This window comes from Hypomesus nipponensis, chromosome 27 (assembly GCF_054491055.1).
Source record: "Hypomesus nipponensis isolate SF chromosome 27, ASM5449105v1, whole genome shotgun sequence".
Taxonomy (NCBI): domain Eukaryota; kingdom Metazoa; phylum Chordata; class Actinopteri; order Osmeriformes; family Osmeridae; genus Hypomesus; species Hypomesus nipponensis.
Window position 1 is genome coordinate 13,304,828 of NC_140387.1, and position 18,223 is coordinate 13,323,050.

At 40.6% G+C, this 18,223-nt stretch overlaps 1 protein-coding gene across 3 annotated transcripts; it reads right to left on the reverse strand.

Moving 5' to 3' along the window:
• Positions 1 to 1,523: 1,523 nt before the first annotated feature.
• cdc42se2 (CDC42 small effector 2) lies at positions 1,524 to 17,539 on the reverse strand. Of its 3 annotated transcripts, XR_014750896.1 has the most exons (5): positions 17,431 to 17,539; positions 12,797 to 12,898; positions 3,522 to 3,639; positions 3,334 to 3,403; positions 1,524 to 3,186 (listed from the first exon to the last, which is right to left on the reverse strand). XR_014750896.1 is itself a non-coding variant. In XM_084693925.1 (4 exons), exons 1-3 carry the CDS (start codon positions 17,482 to 17,484, stop codon positions 3,538 to 3,540), a joined length of 258 nt encoding a protein of 85 aa, XP_084550051.1. In that variant the 5' UTR covers positions 17,485 to 17,539; the 3' UTR covers positions 1,524 to 3,186; positions 3,522 to 3,537. The 3 variants fall into 3 exon arrangements, 2 of the variants coding, with proteins under 2 accessions (XP_084550051.1, XP_084550050.1); XM_084693925.1 differs by lacking the exon at positions 3,334 to 3,403; XM_084693924.1 differs by having other exon boundaries at positions 1,524 to 3,403.
• Positions 17,540 to 18,223: the final 684 nt, after the last annotated feature.

Genomic DNA, 18,223 nt, shown 5'->3' on the forward strand with positions numbered 1-18,223 from the left:
CTTGATCTCCTGAAGGCTTCTCCTCAGCTCTTGCTTCTCCTACCCCCTGTCCTTCCTCATCTCTTACTGTTTCTCTCTGATTTACAATAAACATGGGAGAGTAGGTACGTTTTAAAGCCTTCACCTTGTAACATGTTTGCCTTGTAATTTATTAAATTCATTAGCGGTTATTAAATATCTATTTCATTTATCTTTGACCAGTCTTGCTCTGATTTAACCAATGGACTCAAATAACTGTAATTCCAGCATATTTGGTTAATATTAATACACTGTTCAGTTTCCCCCTCTTCCTTTAAATGTAGGGGAATCGTTTTGGTTGTTTGGACAATATTTTCGTAGTTGAAATAGCCATCTTCCATACTGCGTGATTTAATTTTATTTAGTTGCTTGACACTTTCAAATTTGCTTTGCTGGTTCAGTGTACCATGTGGTCATTATCTAACTTGTACTGGGAACCCATAATCTGTGAGTTTTCATAGTTTTACCCTGCAAACTTATCATGGACTTGTGCCTAGAAGGGGTCCAGATAGAAGGAATTATGGGATTTGGAGTATGCAGTGTTTTTTGCAATAAAACCAATCAATCATACATGATCATATTACACTGACCTAACAATTCTATTCAAAGCATTTAAATAAGTAAATTGAAGTGTCTATGGCAAGTCGTACTTAAAGTTATATTGAAGTCTAAGACTAGGTCTATTTTATGCAACTGGCCCCTGGTATTAACTACAAACCTATATCCTTCTCCCAAAATCACATTCATATTAATGGACCGGAGGTTAAGTTCTATCCATATTACAATCATTTTCTTATTTCTTCTCAAGAGCAGTGCAGTGGCTCCTGAGGGTAGCAATTAACTTCTGCTATTAGAGGCAACATATACATAGCAATATACATAGACTCCCTTAAACTGTGGTTATGAACATTAAAACCATAATGTGTTTGCCTTAAATCCTGGAAACAAGACACCAACTGCCAGTTTTTCAATAATGTCTGCAGTAGAGTCAGAGAATAAATTTACTTCTCCTTTAGAGTATGGTTATTTCATGTGCAATGGCTGACCATTTACAGTATGTGAGACAGAAAAATCTGAATAGAAATGAGAAGGTTTTACACACACTTTGAATTCATTTTCTTATAGCTGGACACAACACAACAAAGGTGAAAAGCCACTTCAGACTGACTTGGCCCTTTATAATTGTCTAAATGTTCAACTAAAATGATTTAACATACAATTTTGTGGGAAGAAACCGATAAGTATTTTCTATTAATAAGTCTCTATTCTCAGTTTTATCAATAGACATCTCACAGACACAGTCAGTCATAACATGGAAAAAATATTTAATTTAAACTGAAGACATTTGGTAATCTACAAGCCTGCAATTTTTTTTATAAGATGAAATACAGTAACAAAAATAGACTTGGAGTGGAGCTCATTCCATAATGTTGAATATATATATATATATATATATATATATATATATATATATATATATATATATATATATATATAGTGGGGCAGAATATTTCATATATATACTGGTCAACATTTAGATGTCCTAATGCAAACTTATATCTACTTTTTCTTCACTTTGTGCTTTTTAGTTAACAAATGTATGACATCCTTAATCACGGCTAAATACTCCTCTTTTCAAAACATGAGTAATTAAATATACATCATCTATCAACATAAAATGTGATGTGTACATATTTTTGTCAAATTCCAATCATTTTGAAAGAAACTATAGTACAAAATGTAACAAAAATAAACAACATTAAATTACAACAGCACAGATTGTGACAGTCAATTAATACAATATACACAAGCACTTGAGGGACAAGAAAAAAAAAAACATGGGAAAATTATTATCATGGCATACTATCACATTTGGCGGTCAATGACTTATTTCCTGAAACACTGGTAATTGTTACTATACTAATAGTAATTGTAGGAAAATTCATTTTAAAATGAGTATCTGTGGCAAAAGAACAACATCAAGATTAGTCAATTGAAAACACAGATTTTACATGATTAATAATAAGGAATATACTTTGAAAGAATTGTAATATTTTATTTTCTCATTGGCATTGTACAGCATGTCTTACAGCACCAAGGACAGCAAAATGTGTGTAGGCCTATATATATTATATATAATGTATTTGTTTATACAGCTTTTTAAAATTCTATCTCAAGCAAGTCTGTAACCTATCTGTAGATTCCTGACGTAACTTTCCTCAAAACATCTGCTTTTATAGAAAAAAACAACAAACAAAAAAAACCGAATATGTACATCTTTAAAATAACTGGAAATATACCTTTGAACCTGAGAAAAATGTTTTGGAGTTGAAGAACAGGAACTAGCATGTCACACTGTGTGCTAATGAGAATCATATTGGCATTTGTTTTCTCACAAATTGTGGCTGTCCTGGCCTCTACTATGGTCTCAAGTGATTCCATAGACAAAAGATGTCAGAAAGCTTCCAAAGGTTTTTTTCTTTCATTCCGAAGATGTGCCAAGTTCATATAGTCAGAGATCATTTCAAGTGAATGTAAGAGTTTGGGTAAGCGTCAAAGACTGACGGTCCGGTTGTACAGTTGATTAACTAATTGTCAAAACAATACCTTGCTCTATATTACAAACACAATCTGTTTCTTAAGATTTTACTGCACTGCAAATACTTACAGCCCAAGTTTATTCCAATAGTTTACATTTAAAACAGTCAAGTCAAATGTAAATTTCACAATTTATTACTTTGTCCAAAGACAACAGTTATTGTGGAAAAAAGGAAAAGGAATGAGCACAGACTGTAAACAACATTTCTGCCAGTACCAGACTTTGTCAGAACAATTTACCATCATTCCATGTTAGCTACAGACATTTTGGCACCAAATGGCAGTAGCAAGCCACTTTTCACATGTGGGCAGCCACTGTTTTGACAGCCTAGTTAGACATTACAAAGAAATACAATTTAATAAAAATCAACAATTGTACTTGTAGGTTCCAGACCTTCAAAATCAAAGCATCGACAATGCAAAGAAAGAGACACCATATTTCACAGGTAAGAGTAGGCATTCCAACATGTTGCACTTTTGCAATGATGAGGAGCATGCTAGCGGTCAGGTTGCAGTTGGAAGGTGAGGTACACTAAAACTGAAGCACTGCTGTCCGTCATCTGTCAGCGTCTGTGGGATGGGTTGGGAGGAGGGAAAGGGAGGAAGGGGGACGACAACATCAGACCGTTCTGTGTGAAAACTGGTTCAAGTGTTAATGCTGCTGTCCCAACAGCGAGGGGAAGGGGGGGGCGGGGTTTGGCCAATGAACATTGTCACCTCTATCCCAGCTGTTACTGAAGGCAGGCATAGGGGGAGGGGGGCAATGAAAACACCAGTGTGGAGAAACCTACAGAAGTAACAAAATTGGAACATTTTATATTTACACTAGCCTATACATTAAGACTAAATATACAGAATTTACTAAATGTTAATGTTCCAATTTAATATGATGAAGTGCCCCTTACATGCAGCTCTTCTTTATTATCCTGCTTTTGTGTCCACCAACTGTAGCTGAACATTCACAGGCATTGCATCCCCTTCGTAGCCGCCCTTTGACTGCATTTGGTTCTGAATGGAGTTCACCTGATCAGGAAAGACAGTACGTTACGGGTTAGTCTGAAGATAACGGTGCACATTGCAGAAAGTTCCAGTTTGGAATTGGAAAGCAAATTAATTCTGATATATTTAAAATAGAAACACAATTAGAAACATTAAAAAATCCTAATTTTCTAATGCTCATGTATTTTTATCAGAGGTGGGTAGAGTAGCCCAAAACTGTACTCGAGTAAAAGTATTGTTACTTTAAAATAATAATGACTCAAGTAGAAGTGAAAGTAATCATTCAAATAATTACTTGAGTAAGAAAGTGAAAATCTAGTGAAAATACTACTCAAGTACTGAGTTACTTCACAGAAATTAACAGGAAGATGGAAAAAAGATATTCATGTCTTGAATGTTGTTAGTGTGGTGCTCCTACATTTGGTTTGGTGCTTCTAGAGCAGAGGTGTCAAACTTATTTTAGTTAAGGGGCCAAATAGTGTCCACTTTGATGGACCAGACCAGTAAAATCATAGCATAATAACGCATACGTAACGACAATATTTCTCGATGTTGGTGAAGGTTTTTTGATGATTAACCCTATTTTAAAGATCCCATGACATGCTTTTTTTGGATGCTTTTATATGGGCCTTAGTTGTCGCCTAATACTGTATCTGAAGTTTCTTTCCCGAAATTCAGCCTTGGTGCAGAATTACAGCCACTACAAGCAGTCCCACAATGAGCTTTCCTCAGGACATGCTGTTTCTGTAGCTTTAAATGCTATGAGGAAGAAAGAGGCAGGGCTAACTGCCATGCTTCGGTAGTTTGCAAGCCATGATGTCTCGACCATAGACATAATAAAGAGTAGACGCCGCTTCGACTGCTACTGGCGCTGACAAGCCGCGGGGCCGCCCTCTTGGAACGGGCAACCGCTCCACTCATTGTAATTTGTTTGGCTGGGGCAATGAGCTGTCAGCGCATTTAATTAATCATAGGGAGCTGATTTTCACGTGATTTGCTTTGCTGCAAAGGTCAAACATGTAGCTATGATACAGGACATGGTTATTCTTTTCACAAAATATAACCAATAGTATGGTAATGCTAAATCTTACTTATGAAAAGTAATCCCCCGAGCCATGTTTGCGATTGTCCGCAGATTTGAGCAGGAATATGCTGCACAGTGCTGGCTGATGCTACGCAACTAGGAATTTGCCCAGTCCAATATTCTCACCCCCAGCAGCCAATGCGGCGTCTACTCTTTATTATGTCTATGGTCTCAACGGTCGTAGCTCATTTTGTCATTGGTGGGTCAAATTCTCTGTGCGGGCAAAGCAGAGGAAGGGGAGGTAACCTTTGGTACCTTGGTTTTAACCGTTTTAACACGTATAATATATAGTTGTCAAGGCAACACGGTATACGTGTTCAAGCTGTGATATATGGAAACTAGTTGGAGGTGCTAGCGATCATGTCAGAGGGAGGGCCGGTTGGTGATGGAAGTGGGCCGTTATTTTGGACCATCCGAACCCCGTCGGCCCACCGGGGATTCCCCCGGTATCCCCGATGGCCAGTCCGGCCCTGGCTTGGTTTACACCTATTGAAATTTCCAGCCACTGGGGGACCAAAGGCAGGCTAGGGGAACTCATATTAATGTTCAATAACCTCCTAAAGTGAACATTTCATGTCATGGGACCTTTAAGGTCTTTCTAGAAACTAGAAACATAAAGACCAAAAACTCAGACATCAGCCCACTGTTTATCTGCCTGGGCTCTCCTCTGCTGATTCCCTTGCTTTGTGACGCGTCTGACGTCAAACGTGTCACAAAGCGAGCATGCTGCTGCCTGTGGCAATGACCGTTTCTGCCTCCAGAGCAGACATTGCATTTACACTGGTTTTGAAGCTGGATCGAAAAATTACAAAACGTTTGTACTCATAAACCTCCATATCTTTTAAGTGGTCATTGACTGGGTTTTTGGGGTATTTCAGATTGTTCCTTAAAGTCTCCAAATAGGGTATGTAACATTGGTTGGGCTGAAAATGGCCCGGATGCTGTTCTATGCCCCCTGATACATCCTCTGAAATGTTCCCGGGAAAAAACGCTAGGTTTTCTCCTTTAATAGTATGCTCATGAATATATAGACCAAGTTTTTGTTTGTAAACATTAAGGGATGCGCGCGCAATGTGGCTGCAAAAAACTGGGAAAGGATAGCATTTAAAACAGCAAAAGGACCACACGGATCATACAAATAGTTTGATTTAAGACCAAAAAAGTCGAGGAAGACAGCTTTTAAGAGAGAAAGCGATTCCCCGTTGATCTGTTGCATCAGAATTTTGATTTGGGTCACGAAAGTCTTGGAATTTGAGTGAGAATGTTGCCCGGTACAGACCGCATAGTCGGGCGGCAGCCATGTCTTCACGTCATGTCACATAGTTCATAATTTTACAGTTTTACAGTCAATTCTACATCTAAAAAGTCAAGCAGAGAAGCTTTCAAGAGATATGGGAATTATTTTAACCAGCTGGTCCGATTATTTTTGTGATTTGTTTAAAACTGGCAATCTGAGTGAGACTGCGTCCCATTACACTGTTTTGAAGTTAGCCTCAGTCAGTCTCGGATTGCTCCCTGGCAGTGTGCACAATGTTGTATTTCACTCCACACCAGAAACGTCAGGGAGGACTGCCTATCATAGTCACAAGCCTGCTGAAGATAGCCAGCATCTCGTATTTCTTTAACCAAGCCTGTTTCATATATCATTTGCCTGAGAAAGCAACCTCCGTTAGCCAGGCAAGTTTTGCCCGCTCACTTGGTCAGGTATCGGGGTCAAGTGACTTTTGTGCATTGACAAGTGAAACGTAAATGTACTTGTTCAAAGGACAAGTGCCTCAAAAAGTTAATGTCAAGCCCAGTAATCCAGTGGACAGACCCCTACAAAAAAGAAGTATACTTCAAGTTTATTTTATAAGTATAAAAAGTATACTATTATCATGTTACTTAAAGTATACTATTTTTGTACTTATTTATATACAATTTTTGTACTAAGTAAACTAAATTGGCCCACTTTTAGCTCATTTGGTACACTTAAAGTACACTCAGTGTATTTTAAGTTTGTTTTTTTTTATACTGAAAAGTAACCTGTGTAGTGCACTTTCAATTCATAAAGTACACTTCCTAAAGTACTTAAAAGTATACCTTGGAATACTCTTAAGTAACCTGTGTAGTGCACTTTCAGTTAATGAAGTATACTTCCTAAATAGCTTCAAAGTATAGCTACTTAACTACTTTCAAGTGCACTTTCAATTAATGTAAGTACTTCAAGAAGTAAACTTGATACATTTAATTTTACTATTAGGCCTACTTACTAATGTATTAAGATGTTTAGGAGCCCCTCAAACACCTTAGGGCGTTCCCATGTGTCCGTTTTCGAAAAGCGCAGACGCATATATCGACCTTAAAGGTCACATGATATGCTGTTTATGGATGCTTTTAAATAGGCCTTAAGGCCGATATATGCTTCTGCGTTTTTCGAAAAACGGACACATAGGAACGCCCTCGTCTCTGCTGAACGCCCTCTACGAGCTCTCCGTCAGCCCTCGGAGAGCCTCGGAGAGCTTGACGTGCACCTCCTGAATTTCTAACTATACGTCACTCACTGAAAAAACGAAGGTGGAGAGACTTTGCGAGGGCCCCGTTCTCGCCAAGTGACTAAGATCTGAGGCATTTGAGGGGCTCCTGAACATCTGAATACATTAGTAAGTAGGCCTAATAGTAAAATGAAATTTATCAAGTTTACTTCTTGAAGTCGTGATAGCAGGATGAACAGAATCCTTTGATCGCCATTGCTTGTAAAGTTTTTACAATTCATATTTCAGCTAAACAGGACATGTAAATCAGCATCAAAATTAAAATGTGACGAGAAATGGGCAGTGTAGTTGCTAAAAATGTGCGTAGGCCTATTTTATTGATGAAATGGCTTATTTTTAAATCTGCTCCGACTTCTCGGTAACCGAGGTAAATAAACACTCGACGACGTCTTTCAAAAAACCGTTGCGCCACCTACTCTTCTGGCGGTGAATCGTTTTCAGCACCCACAGCCTACGGAGAACCATGAACGCAGTTTATCCGTCCGTATCCGTGCGCCCGCCCATCCGTAAACGGAGACGCAGAAGCATATTTCGGCCTTAAGACCGATTTATACTTCTCCGACTCCGTTACGGACAGATGCACACACAGAGTCTGACGGATTGGTTGAATTTATACTACTCCGACGGATCTGCGTGCTGAAAGCAATTCACCGCCAGAACAGTGGATGGCGCTGCACTGCAATGCTAGCTAGGTTATCGAAAGGTCGGAGCAAATTGACAAATTAGCCGTTTCATCAATAAAATAAGCACGTTCTTAGCAACTACACTGCCCATTTCTCTTCACATTTTAATTCAGATGCTGATTTACATGTACTGTTTAGCTGAAATATGAATTGTAAAAACTTACAACAATGGTGGTCAAAGGATCCTGTTCTCTTGTTGGTGAGGGCAACCCCGCCCCCGCTCCTGATGCAAGCGGTTCTTAATATGAACCAATCACAGCCAAGGGGTATCCGTAAAATGACGGACTGACCGACGGATGGTCAGGAAATTCAGGAGGTGCACGTAGAGCTCTCCGAGGGGTTCGGAGAGGGTACAGAGAGGGAGTTCCTCGACGGAGAGCGCGTTCCCTGTGTGCGTGTCCGTAAAAACGCAGAAGTATAAATTGGCCTTAATCTAAGCACATCAGGAAAGTTAAAAAAATCCACACACAAATGCAGGGATTTGTAACTCGTGTTCTCCGATTTGTAACTCGTGTTTGTCAGGTTGCAAACAAATGTAATGGGATCATTTATTTGTGAATCGCGTTACATTTTTTAATTACATTACATTTACACTTATTCATTTAGCAGACGCTTTTATCCAAAGCGACTTCCAAGAGAGAGCTTTACAAAAGAGTATAGGTCACTGATCATGACAACAAGATAGAACCAAAGCATTGCGGGTAGCAAAACAAGAAGCACACATTGTGAACAACCAAAAAATAAGTGCCAAAGGGAAGAACCATAAGAGCATGTAGTAAAGCAAGTTACAATTAAACAACATGAATCTCTAAGAGCAAGTGTACCTGTAGAAAAAGCAGCAACAGTAAAAATAGAAATAAGATTAACTAAAATATATTTTGCTAAATACAACAGTTTAAATCAGTTGCCACTAACCAACAAGAGCAACAAGTCTCTAAGCAAGAGTCATTGTGATCCTTGAGGAAACGAGCAATCACTAAATATATTGGTGAATCGCATTACATGTATTTGTGAATCATGAAATACATTTGTGAATCGTGTTACGTTTGTTTGTGAATTATGTAGCTATCGGTAGCCTATCTGAGAAAACTTTTTGGAAAAGACGGGCAATGGACCCAACCAACCAACTCTATTTGGGAGGGGAGAACTCCCTCACATGGTAAAACCCATGCAGAGCCTGAGGTGTCAGAATGCGGAACGTGTGTAGCCTACTTTCAGAGAAGATAATACTAATGTGACAAATGTCAACAACAAAAAATCCTCGACTGGCCCAAAAGTGAAGCGGCCCACCGGGATCTCTCCCGATTCCCCGGTGTTAGCATTCCCTGTACAGCCTGGAACACAGCATTCATGACTGTGATCCATTATCAATATCCTTCTTAAACTTCAAAACTTTCTTCTTTGAAAATTCCTTAGAAGTAGCCTACACAGAGCAGCGCGTTGCTAAACTATCGGAGATCTACGCTACCTCGGACTGGGCAAGAACACCAGTGGGCTGGATGTAAATTTCAGGGCTTGACAAATATACAGACCAGGACCAAAAAAGGCGAACTGACGTCAGTTCGGTGGATTTTTCAAAAACTACCTTTTCACAGCTACAGGGCTCTCAAGTGTCACGCATTGAGCGTGACAGTCACTCATTTCGGTCTTTTGTCACGCTCTCCCGCCACACATTGTATTTCTCACGCTGAATAAAAAAATAATATATATATTAAATATGCTGCAGCACCCAACCAAAATTACTCTGGCCGCACCACTCTCACTTAGCCTGGTCCTAACCAGACCCTCGTACAGTTCATTTCCTTCACCACTACTGTAACGGAGCTAGCTGCCGTAGCTGGAAAATCAAACTTTCCCGAACCCTGTGGGTAGGAGGGCCACAACATCATGGCCACCAACAAAACTCAGCAAGGAATGTTCTTGCTCCGGCTTTAACTAATGGATATTCGGCAACGTTGCCACAATCGCAGAATAGCTTCGCTCGCATCTTTCTCTGCCGCCATTACTGAACTGTTCAAACTAGTGCACAACATTAACGTCATCGTTGTACGCCACTCCCTCTGTTCACTGATTGGACCTACAAAAAATGTGTTTCTGAAGACCGACTTCAAAGTCAAACTCCCAGACCTAGTACAGAAGCAAAATCCAAATTGAGCGGAAGTAAGTAGGAGGGCAGAGCCAGGCTAACTCTCACTATGGAACCGGCAGGAATCAAGCGCGTCTTCCCTGGTTCTTATTCGAGCCTGCAACTTATCAGCCAACCTATCAAAAAACGAAAGGGTCTATACAATAGCCAATCGGAAAATAGCACTATTGTATCTTGGTAAGATTTAATGCAACAACCAATGGAAAAAAAGCATATCCTAAATTTTTCGTGATTCTGCTACAACATCTTCCGAAAGTTTTGTTCACCTACAAAGCAAACCACTGGAGCTCGAGCATCACTTTGAGCACAGTCATGATCTCCTGTTTTAATGTTACAAAAATGCACAACTTGTTTGACACAAACAATGACAACTTGACTGCTGTTAGAAAATGCTTCCCAGATAATTAGCATCAGTTTTAATCAACAGTTTTACAGCCTGTTCACTGACAACACCTGCTCAGAACAAGTAGTTCATAGATGTAGTCGATGTGTATCGGTGAAACTCACGTATGGAATAGGCCACCCGCATACATGGAATGCTAGCTTTTTGTTGGCGTAGTTGCTAGTGGTGGCAGGTTCGAACTCCTGGGGCGAACGGAGGCTCGATACCTCTGACGGAGTTAGCAATTCTTTGTCTGTTACATTTAATAGGCCGAGTTATAGTTCCATTATCACACGATGACTGACATATTGTCACATTATAAACATCCCTTTCCAAATAGGCATAATAATTTTATTATAATCGATGTTATAGGTCACTTTTAAAATAATGTCATATTTTATAATTATATCCTGGCCATGGATGCATTAATCATTGCTGCTTTTCAAAGATGTCAAAAAGCAAATAATTAATTTTGACCCCGAGGGGGGGGGGGGGGGTTAGAATGTCACTCTTGGCTGTCTTCAAAACTTGAGCCCTGCAGCTACATTTTTTTATTGTGAGATTTACATAGGAAAGAGGTGTCAATCGACTTTGAGGTTCACTGTATGTCCATTTTACCCACTGAACTGTCGTTATTCAACTGTGACAAGGTTAATTCGGTTCTGCAATCAATCGCCCCTTTAACTGTGAAGACCATGTATCTATCCATACTGGTTATGTACAAGATGTGGGAAAATCCGAACAGTGATTTTTACTGCGTACCTCAGTGTAAAAAGTCTGGATGGCCTGATGGAGACCCATGCAAAATCACTCAAAACACTGGTTCGATTCCAGGCTCTGGCAGGAGTATTTAGCTTTAAACTGGTCAATATACACACTTGGCCAAGGACCACAGCGACCTTTGCCTGTAAACAGTGATTCAGACTGTCAGAGACCTCTAAATAGCCTGAAATGGGCAAAACTAGCCTGACTAACTATCTTTATATATCAGACTGGCTATCTTTAGCAGGCTCGTATCTATAATAAGCAGTCCTCCCTGACATTTTTTGTGTAGAATGGAGTGAAATACAACATTGTGAACACACTGCCAGTGAGCGACCCAAATCTGACTGAGGCTAACGTCAAAACAATGTAGCCTAGTACCGGAGGACGGAGTCTCACTCAGATTGCAAGTTTTACACAAATGTGACACACCAAAAATCGTACCGCCTGGCTAAATGCAGAATACCCATATCTCTTGAAAGCTGCATTCCACAACCTTTTTGCTGTAAAATTCACCGACAAATGATTTACTTTGTGACATGACGCGAACGGGACGTGGCTGCCGCCTACAGTAAGACTATGCGGCGTACCGGGCGAGCCGTTCTCAATCAAAAAAGACTATCACGACCCAAAATGCCGCCAACTCCTTGCGTCTCCTAACACTTTGTGAATGACGCAAGCCCGTTGTGCCACACAAAAAATAATCATTGCGAAAGAACGTGAAGTGAGCTTTAAAAATAATTGAAAGAAGCTTCGAGGCAGAGGAATTAGCCTACTCTTACAAGTACATTGTATTCAAAAAGTTACTTATGTAGTACACGTTACTACCCACCTCTGATTTTAATATATTGTTAAGTAAAAAAAGAGACGTTTTTTCACATGAATAAGGACATAGGGGTGGAGGGGGGTAATTGTAACAGGATGTTTAATCTACATTCATCTGGTCATGATATCCCCATATCACAAGATTATATTAACGCATACTCTTTCAAGATAAACGTTCATTCTTAATTGATGGAAGGGATAAATCATTTGCTAATGGTCAAAGAGTCTGTATAAGTAATTGATATCCATCTCTACAGTTTAGGTGCTTTTTCCGTATCGTGGAATAAGTATTGTCCGTTGTCAGATCTGTTAGAAAAGGTCATCAGTATTAAAGGTCAATAAGAAAACCTGGCAGGGGGATGCAGTGTACTGCATACCATGCAATATGATGGACAAGGGCCTCATAACATTCTCCACAGTACATCTGCATGTCGTAATCAATAATGCACAGTGAATAGTCTAAAATGAGGCAGTAAGCAACAATGTTACATTCCTACAGTAGGTTTTTAAACAATATTTTCCTAAATAAGCGTCCAAAATGAGTAGAGTAGGAGGTTGCAGACTGAGTTCACCCCTCTGCTTCATGAAATGCGTGTGATCAGTAAGTAGTGGGAATGACCACTACACCATGCTTACACACCCATCTTCACAAACCAACAAGGTCATCATTACCAGCTGGCTCAACCATCATTACATTCACACTTGGGAAACAGTCAAACTTGTGCTTTATCTTTGTTCACTTTCACCATTTCCTCTCAGACTCACAGAGTTCATGCCACTGAAGAGGTCTCCCGATCCCACATGAGCTGTGTGGACGAAGTTGGTTGGCTCGCCTATCATACTCCTGTCAATGCGCCTCCGTCGTTTCTGTGAGAGGGAACGAGATGGACACAACATTGTCATTCTACGGAGCACGTATCCTTTTTAGATTCTGAGCATTTTTAAACTGTTCATGTTTTACATGCAAAGTATCACTGTCCAATGAACATTTGGTCAAAATATTTTACCTTTACTATAAATTGATTAATACCATTTGCACAGATCACGCATGCAGTATGCTTATGAACGAGCTGAAGTGCCGTAGTGTGAATCTTTCCTGTCAAAGAAAGAATATGAACACTCCTTTCCACTTCTCTGACAAAGAAAACAAACTTGACTTTAGTGAAGAACAAATGTAGCCTACTGCTTTGAAAACAGTCTGAGTTGTCAGAGTGATCCAAGTCGCACTCTTGTAAACAGTCTACACTGGTTGAGGACTGGTTGAGGTTAGCGACAGAACTGTATTTAAATGTCACCAGACATGTTTCAACTAATGACAATACATTACATTACATTTGACCCACATTCAAGGTCTTGTTCTGTGGCTTAAATCTCATAAAATTGTGACAGATACTAACATCCTGGCTACAGCTGTAAACAAATATTAAAAAAATGACAAAACAAACATGCCCATTACTGACACTTCACACCCCGGTTGCCATGACAACTGTTTTCCAATAACAGAAATATGGTGAAGCCTGCCATTTTCTCAGCTCCTTCACACAAGTGTCATGTCACAAAATTGACATGTCATGGTGACATTACCCACAATGCTTTTACTGGATTTTAATTCTGACACGTGCTAAGATTGTGATCAACGTTCCTTTAATATGCCACACAACATTCAACAACATTCCTCCTTGCCTGCGTCCAAGTGTTTAATGCATCCTGGCTTCCTGTTCTAATAGGCTTTGGTGGAGGTGTGGCTGTGTAAGCTCCTTTGCTTGGAAATTACACCCAGAGTCTAAGTACTGGTTCAGGGTCATTTGTTGGTCAAAGGCAGTACTGTTCTGATTCCTACTACCACATGGCTATTGTGTACATAGAAACATGAACTCCATATCAGGGAGACATTTGTAAGAGACTGAGGGCCTCATTTATCAAGCCGTTTGCACCTGTTTCCAGGCATTAATTGTTCGCAAAGACGGAGTTCACCGACGTGAAAAGGTGGGAGGATACGCGTAAAGTGCGCCTAATTATATATTCAGCGGTATTTACAAAGACTGCCAGTAAGAGCGCGCCTCTATTTCTCGGGGGAAATTTACCGCCTCTTAAAAGCAGGTGTAAACCAGGAGCGCATTTTCCTGTGTGTACAAATGTACCTTATTCAATGGCAGCAGTGATCCGAGTAAGGCGAAGACATAGGCCAATTTTTTTCCAAGGGTGATGTTCTTCATGTTCAGTATGCTTCATGTTTTGGTTACCCGCAATGTTTTGGGGGCTATCTCGTTGTGTATGATCATTGACCTATGCACTTTTGTAAAGCTCTCTCTTGGAAGTCGCTTTGGATAAAAGCGTCTGCTAAATGAATAAATTATAATAATTACAATAATTGCGCTTAAGGGCGGAGTATGGGCTGATTGCCTGATGAGTATCAAGTTTGATAAATACTACGCAAAATGAGGAAGCATAGCGGGCGCTATTACCGAACTCCCATAAACAGACGCAGCGTAAACTGCGCATGTGTTAGTAACTGAGGGCCTGAGCCTAAGCATCCTGCCAACAAAACCATACTTTGGGTGATCACTACAAACAAGCAAGTCACTACGAATGCAAACCAAGTTTATGTGTCTGAGGTAGTGTAAAATTGGGTTGCACAGTATTATACCTGGCAGTATATTGTATTGTAGTGATTTTTTCCTTTGGGGTTATATTCCACATGGGTGCAATAACTCAAGACTGGTAACATACTGTAGGATGTTAAGAAAGGATAAGAAATGATAAATCCTCCACATTTAGGAAAGTCATACTAGACATGGGCCAGGGGCGTCGTTAGACCCTTTTTACTAGGGCAAGTGTCCCAGTATAAATCTGCTGTGCCCCAGTAAAACCTAAAGTTTGAGTTTGAACAATTTACTTTATTAGTCATTCATTTAGATTAATAATCCCAGAAAAAAGCAGTATCCCAATCGATGCTTGTAAAATCAAAGCAGTTTAACCAAAAACACAAACCGATGCCTGCAGAATTCCATGTCTGCACGCTCTTTTGAGCTTGCCAAATAGCCACTGCAGCACACAGAAGTCCAGGTGTTGGACTCGGCACACAAGTCAGAATTGAAGTAGGTTAATAAAACATTACTAAACTAAAGAAAGTTTCTAAATGATAGGCCTACCGATCATCATATTTTATGTAACAATATTACATGAAGCTCCAAAAAACAGTATTTGCAAGAAAAAAATTACACGCTCGCATTAACTATTGATGTCCCTGCCAATATAGGGGGTTAGGGAAGGGGAGTTTCTATAGCCTAGTAGTGCATTGTGCGCAGCAAGCTTGAAAGAAAAAAGGGATATGAATAGGGGGCCTGTGCCCCAGTAGAGTTTTCTGTCTAACAACGCCTCTGACATGGGAAAAGACAGAGACACAATTTCACCAGGCAAAGGCCTGAAATGGCTCAAACCTAAAATAAAATTCACAGAGAGAACAATGATGGCCTGTATTTGAATCAAACTAATCTAGGACACAGAACACAGACAATAATTAAGCATCTAATCATGCACAGGATGGACCTGAGGTTTAACCCAAGATAATTGTATTGTTGAAATAATAATAATAATTGGTTCCTGAAAAACAATTTGTTGGTAGTGCAATTGATTCAGTTCCATAATTCTACTGTCTGATTGATCCAACCAAGCTTTCTATCAAAACTGCATGGTTTGAAACACATGATCAAATACATTTGTTGCCATTTTATGATCCAACTTTCCACCAAATGTCCCATGCTGTGCTCTGTTATTATTTGAGCTCTAACTGTATCTATAAAGTAGTCTAAAGTAATTGGGGGCCAAGCAGCGAAGCCACCTATTGTGTTTCTACCTTTTTGGGGGCCAAGCAGCGAAGCCACCTATTGGGTTTCTACATTTTCTTCTTACTATTATTATTATTATTGGGGGCCAAGCAGTGAAGCTGCAAAGCAACCTTTTGGGTTTCAACCTTTTCTTATTATTATTGGGTGTGCCTGCCTTTGACAAGGCTCAACCTATATTTTCTCTCACATATATTTATTTCTTTATTTAATATTTTCCCACCCTTAAAAAAAGTGCAATATATAGACAATGTCGGAGTCAAAATGTACGTCTTGGTCCCGATTGCGTTGCTTGTATTCGTGCGAACGTTGTTTTTGACGGATTAGACATCATTTAAGTTTTTGTGGAGAAAAGTGCCTGTCAGAAACGTCACACCATGCCACAACGTCACATCACGCATGCATTCATAAGAAGGCATGTACAATACAACCGCGCGTGCGATCATAACAAGGCATACAATACAAGCTGTGAGTCAGTCAGTCGCTGTGTTGACCAGTTAGTTTTTTGTCCAATATTTTTCAGCTTTTTGTTAGCTAGCTTGTTAGTCTCCCGTTCCAGATCACTTCCGGGAGGTACTGTATTAGGCTAACAGTCTATGAGTGGATGGTAGAAGGCCAAGTTAGTTAGCTGTTACCACTGCACATTGTCTACTAGCTGTTACCAAAAGTGTTAGCTAGTTGTCAAAGCACTGAGTCGTCAAAAGTTTAATTTATGTGGTATTGGTACTGACTTCTGAAATGTTGGGACCATGATAACACTACGCTGCAGTCTTCTCTTGTCCTTGGCAGTGGCAGCAGCGTACCAGGAGGTGATGGAGGAGGTGAGGATGGACTCAATGATTGCTGTGTAGAAGTGCACCATCATAGTCTTTGGCAGGTTGAACTTCTAAGCTGCCGCAGGAAGTACATCCTCTGTTGTGCTTTATTGGTGAGGGAGCTGATGTTCAGTTCCCACTTGAGGTCCTGGAAGATGATAGTGCCCAGGAAGCAGAAGAACTCCACAGTGTTGACTGGGGAGTCACATATGGTGATGGGGCTGAGTGGGGCTGGGTTCTTCTTGAAGTCAACAACCAACTTTACTGTCTTAAGAGCATTGAGCTCCAAGTTGTTCTGGCTGCACCAGGTTGTCAGCTTTCCACCTATAGTCAGACACATCAAAGATGTGTTTTCCCACATCTGCAGGGAGTCCAGGAGAGGGTCCGTGATGGAGGTGTGCCAGCATCACGCGCTAAAAAGACTTCATTACCACAGAGGTCAGGGTGACAGGTCTCGCGACGGGTGTGTGTGTGGGGGGCTGATGGCAGGTGTGGGTCAGGACAGTCCAATTGTCTTTTTAAAGTGACAGTACATATGACAGTACAGTGACCTGACACATTCAGATAAAATCTGATTTTCTCCAGTCCACCGTTCAAAAACAAACTAACAACACTTGATAGGTAACAAAAAACAACAACATTATAAAAACACCCAGACACACACACACACACATTCCTGGCATTAACAGAGAGAAAAGCAGCCTGTAACATGAGTGTTCTTTGTGGTGGGCACTCTTACCGGCTGGGGCTGCTCTGCAATACAGCAGTTGAAGCACAACCAGAATTCGCTCATGACGAGCAGTACTAGTGTTCTTAAGCGTTCCTGTGAGAGTCCTCCTTAGGGGCTGGAAATAAATGGTCCTTGGGTGGCAGGAGGTCCTGAGAAAATGGGGGGGCAGTGTCCTGTCCTGGGTACAGGGTCCGTTGGTTGGGGGGGGGGGGGGTTGGGGATGGGGATGGGGTGGGGGAAGCAATAAAAGAGGGTGGTGTTCTGCAGCCCTTGCCTTGGAGGAGTGGGTGGTCTCAGAGGATGAAGAGTACCTGGCTTCTGGCCCCTTCGATCACACCTGCCATGGAGAGAAAGAGACGTCACGGCTTTTGGGAACACTGTTGGATTTGTAACCTACATTGCGGACCCACACACACACATGCACACGCAATATGGGTAAGTTGGTTTTTCTAGGCAGCACAGATCTCTGGCGCTCGCAACTTTTGACACAAATCTGACGCCATAGTAATCCTGTCAGATTGTCCAACCAAATTGACAGAGCTTGTATGCGTCGGCCAATCAAGATAACAATCGCGGTCCCGGACAGTGAGTGACCTGACATATTCCGATAAAATCCGATTTTCTCCAGTCCATCGTTGAAAAACAAACTAACAAAACTTGATAGCTAGTGTTAATGAAGTGGTCAGGGGAATACTTTCGCTTCCACCTAAACTCCACCCACAAAAAAACGTCACAATGTTTGTTAACTGAAAAGGGGTCTTGGCTGAAAGGGAAAGCGACATTTCTGGCACATTTGTTTTTA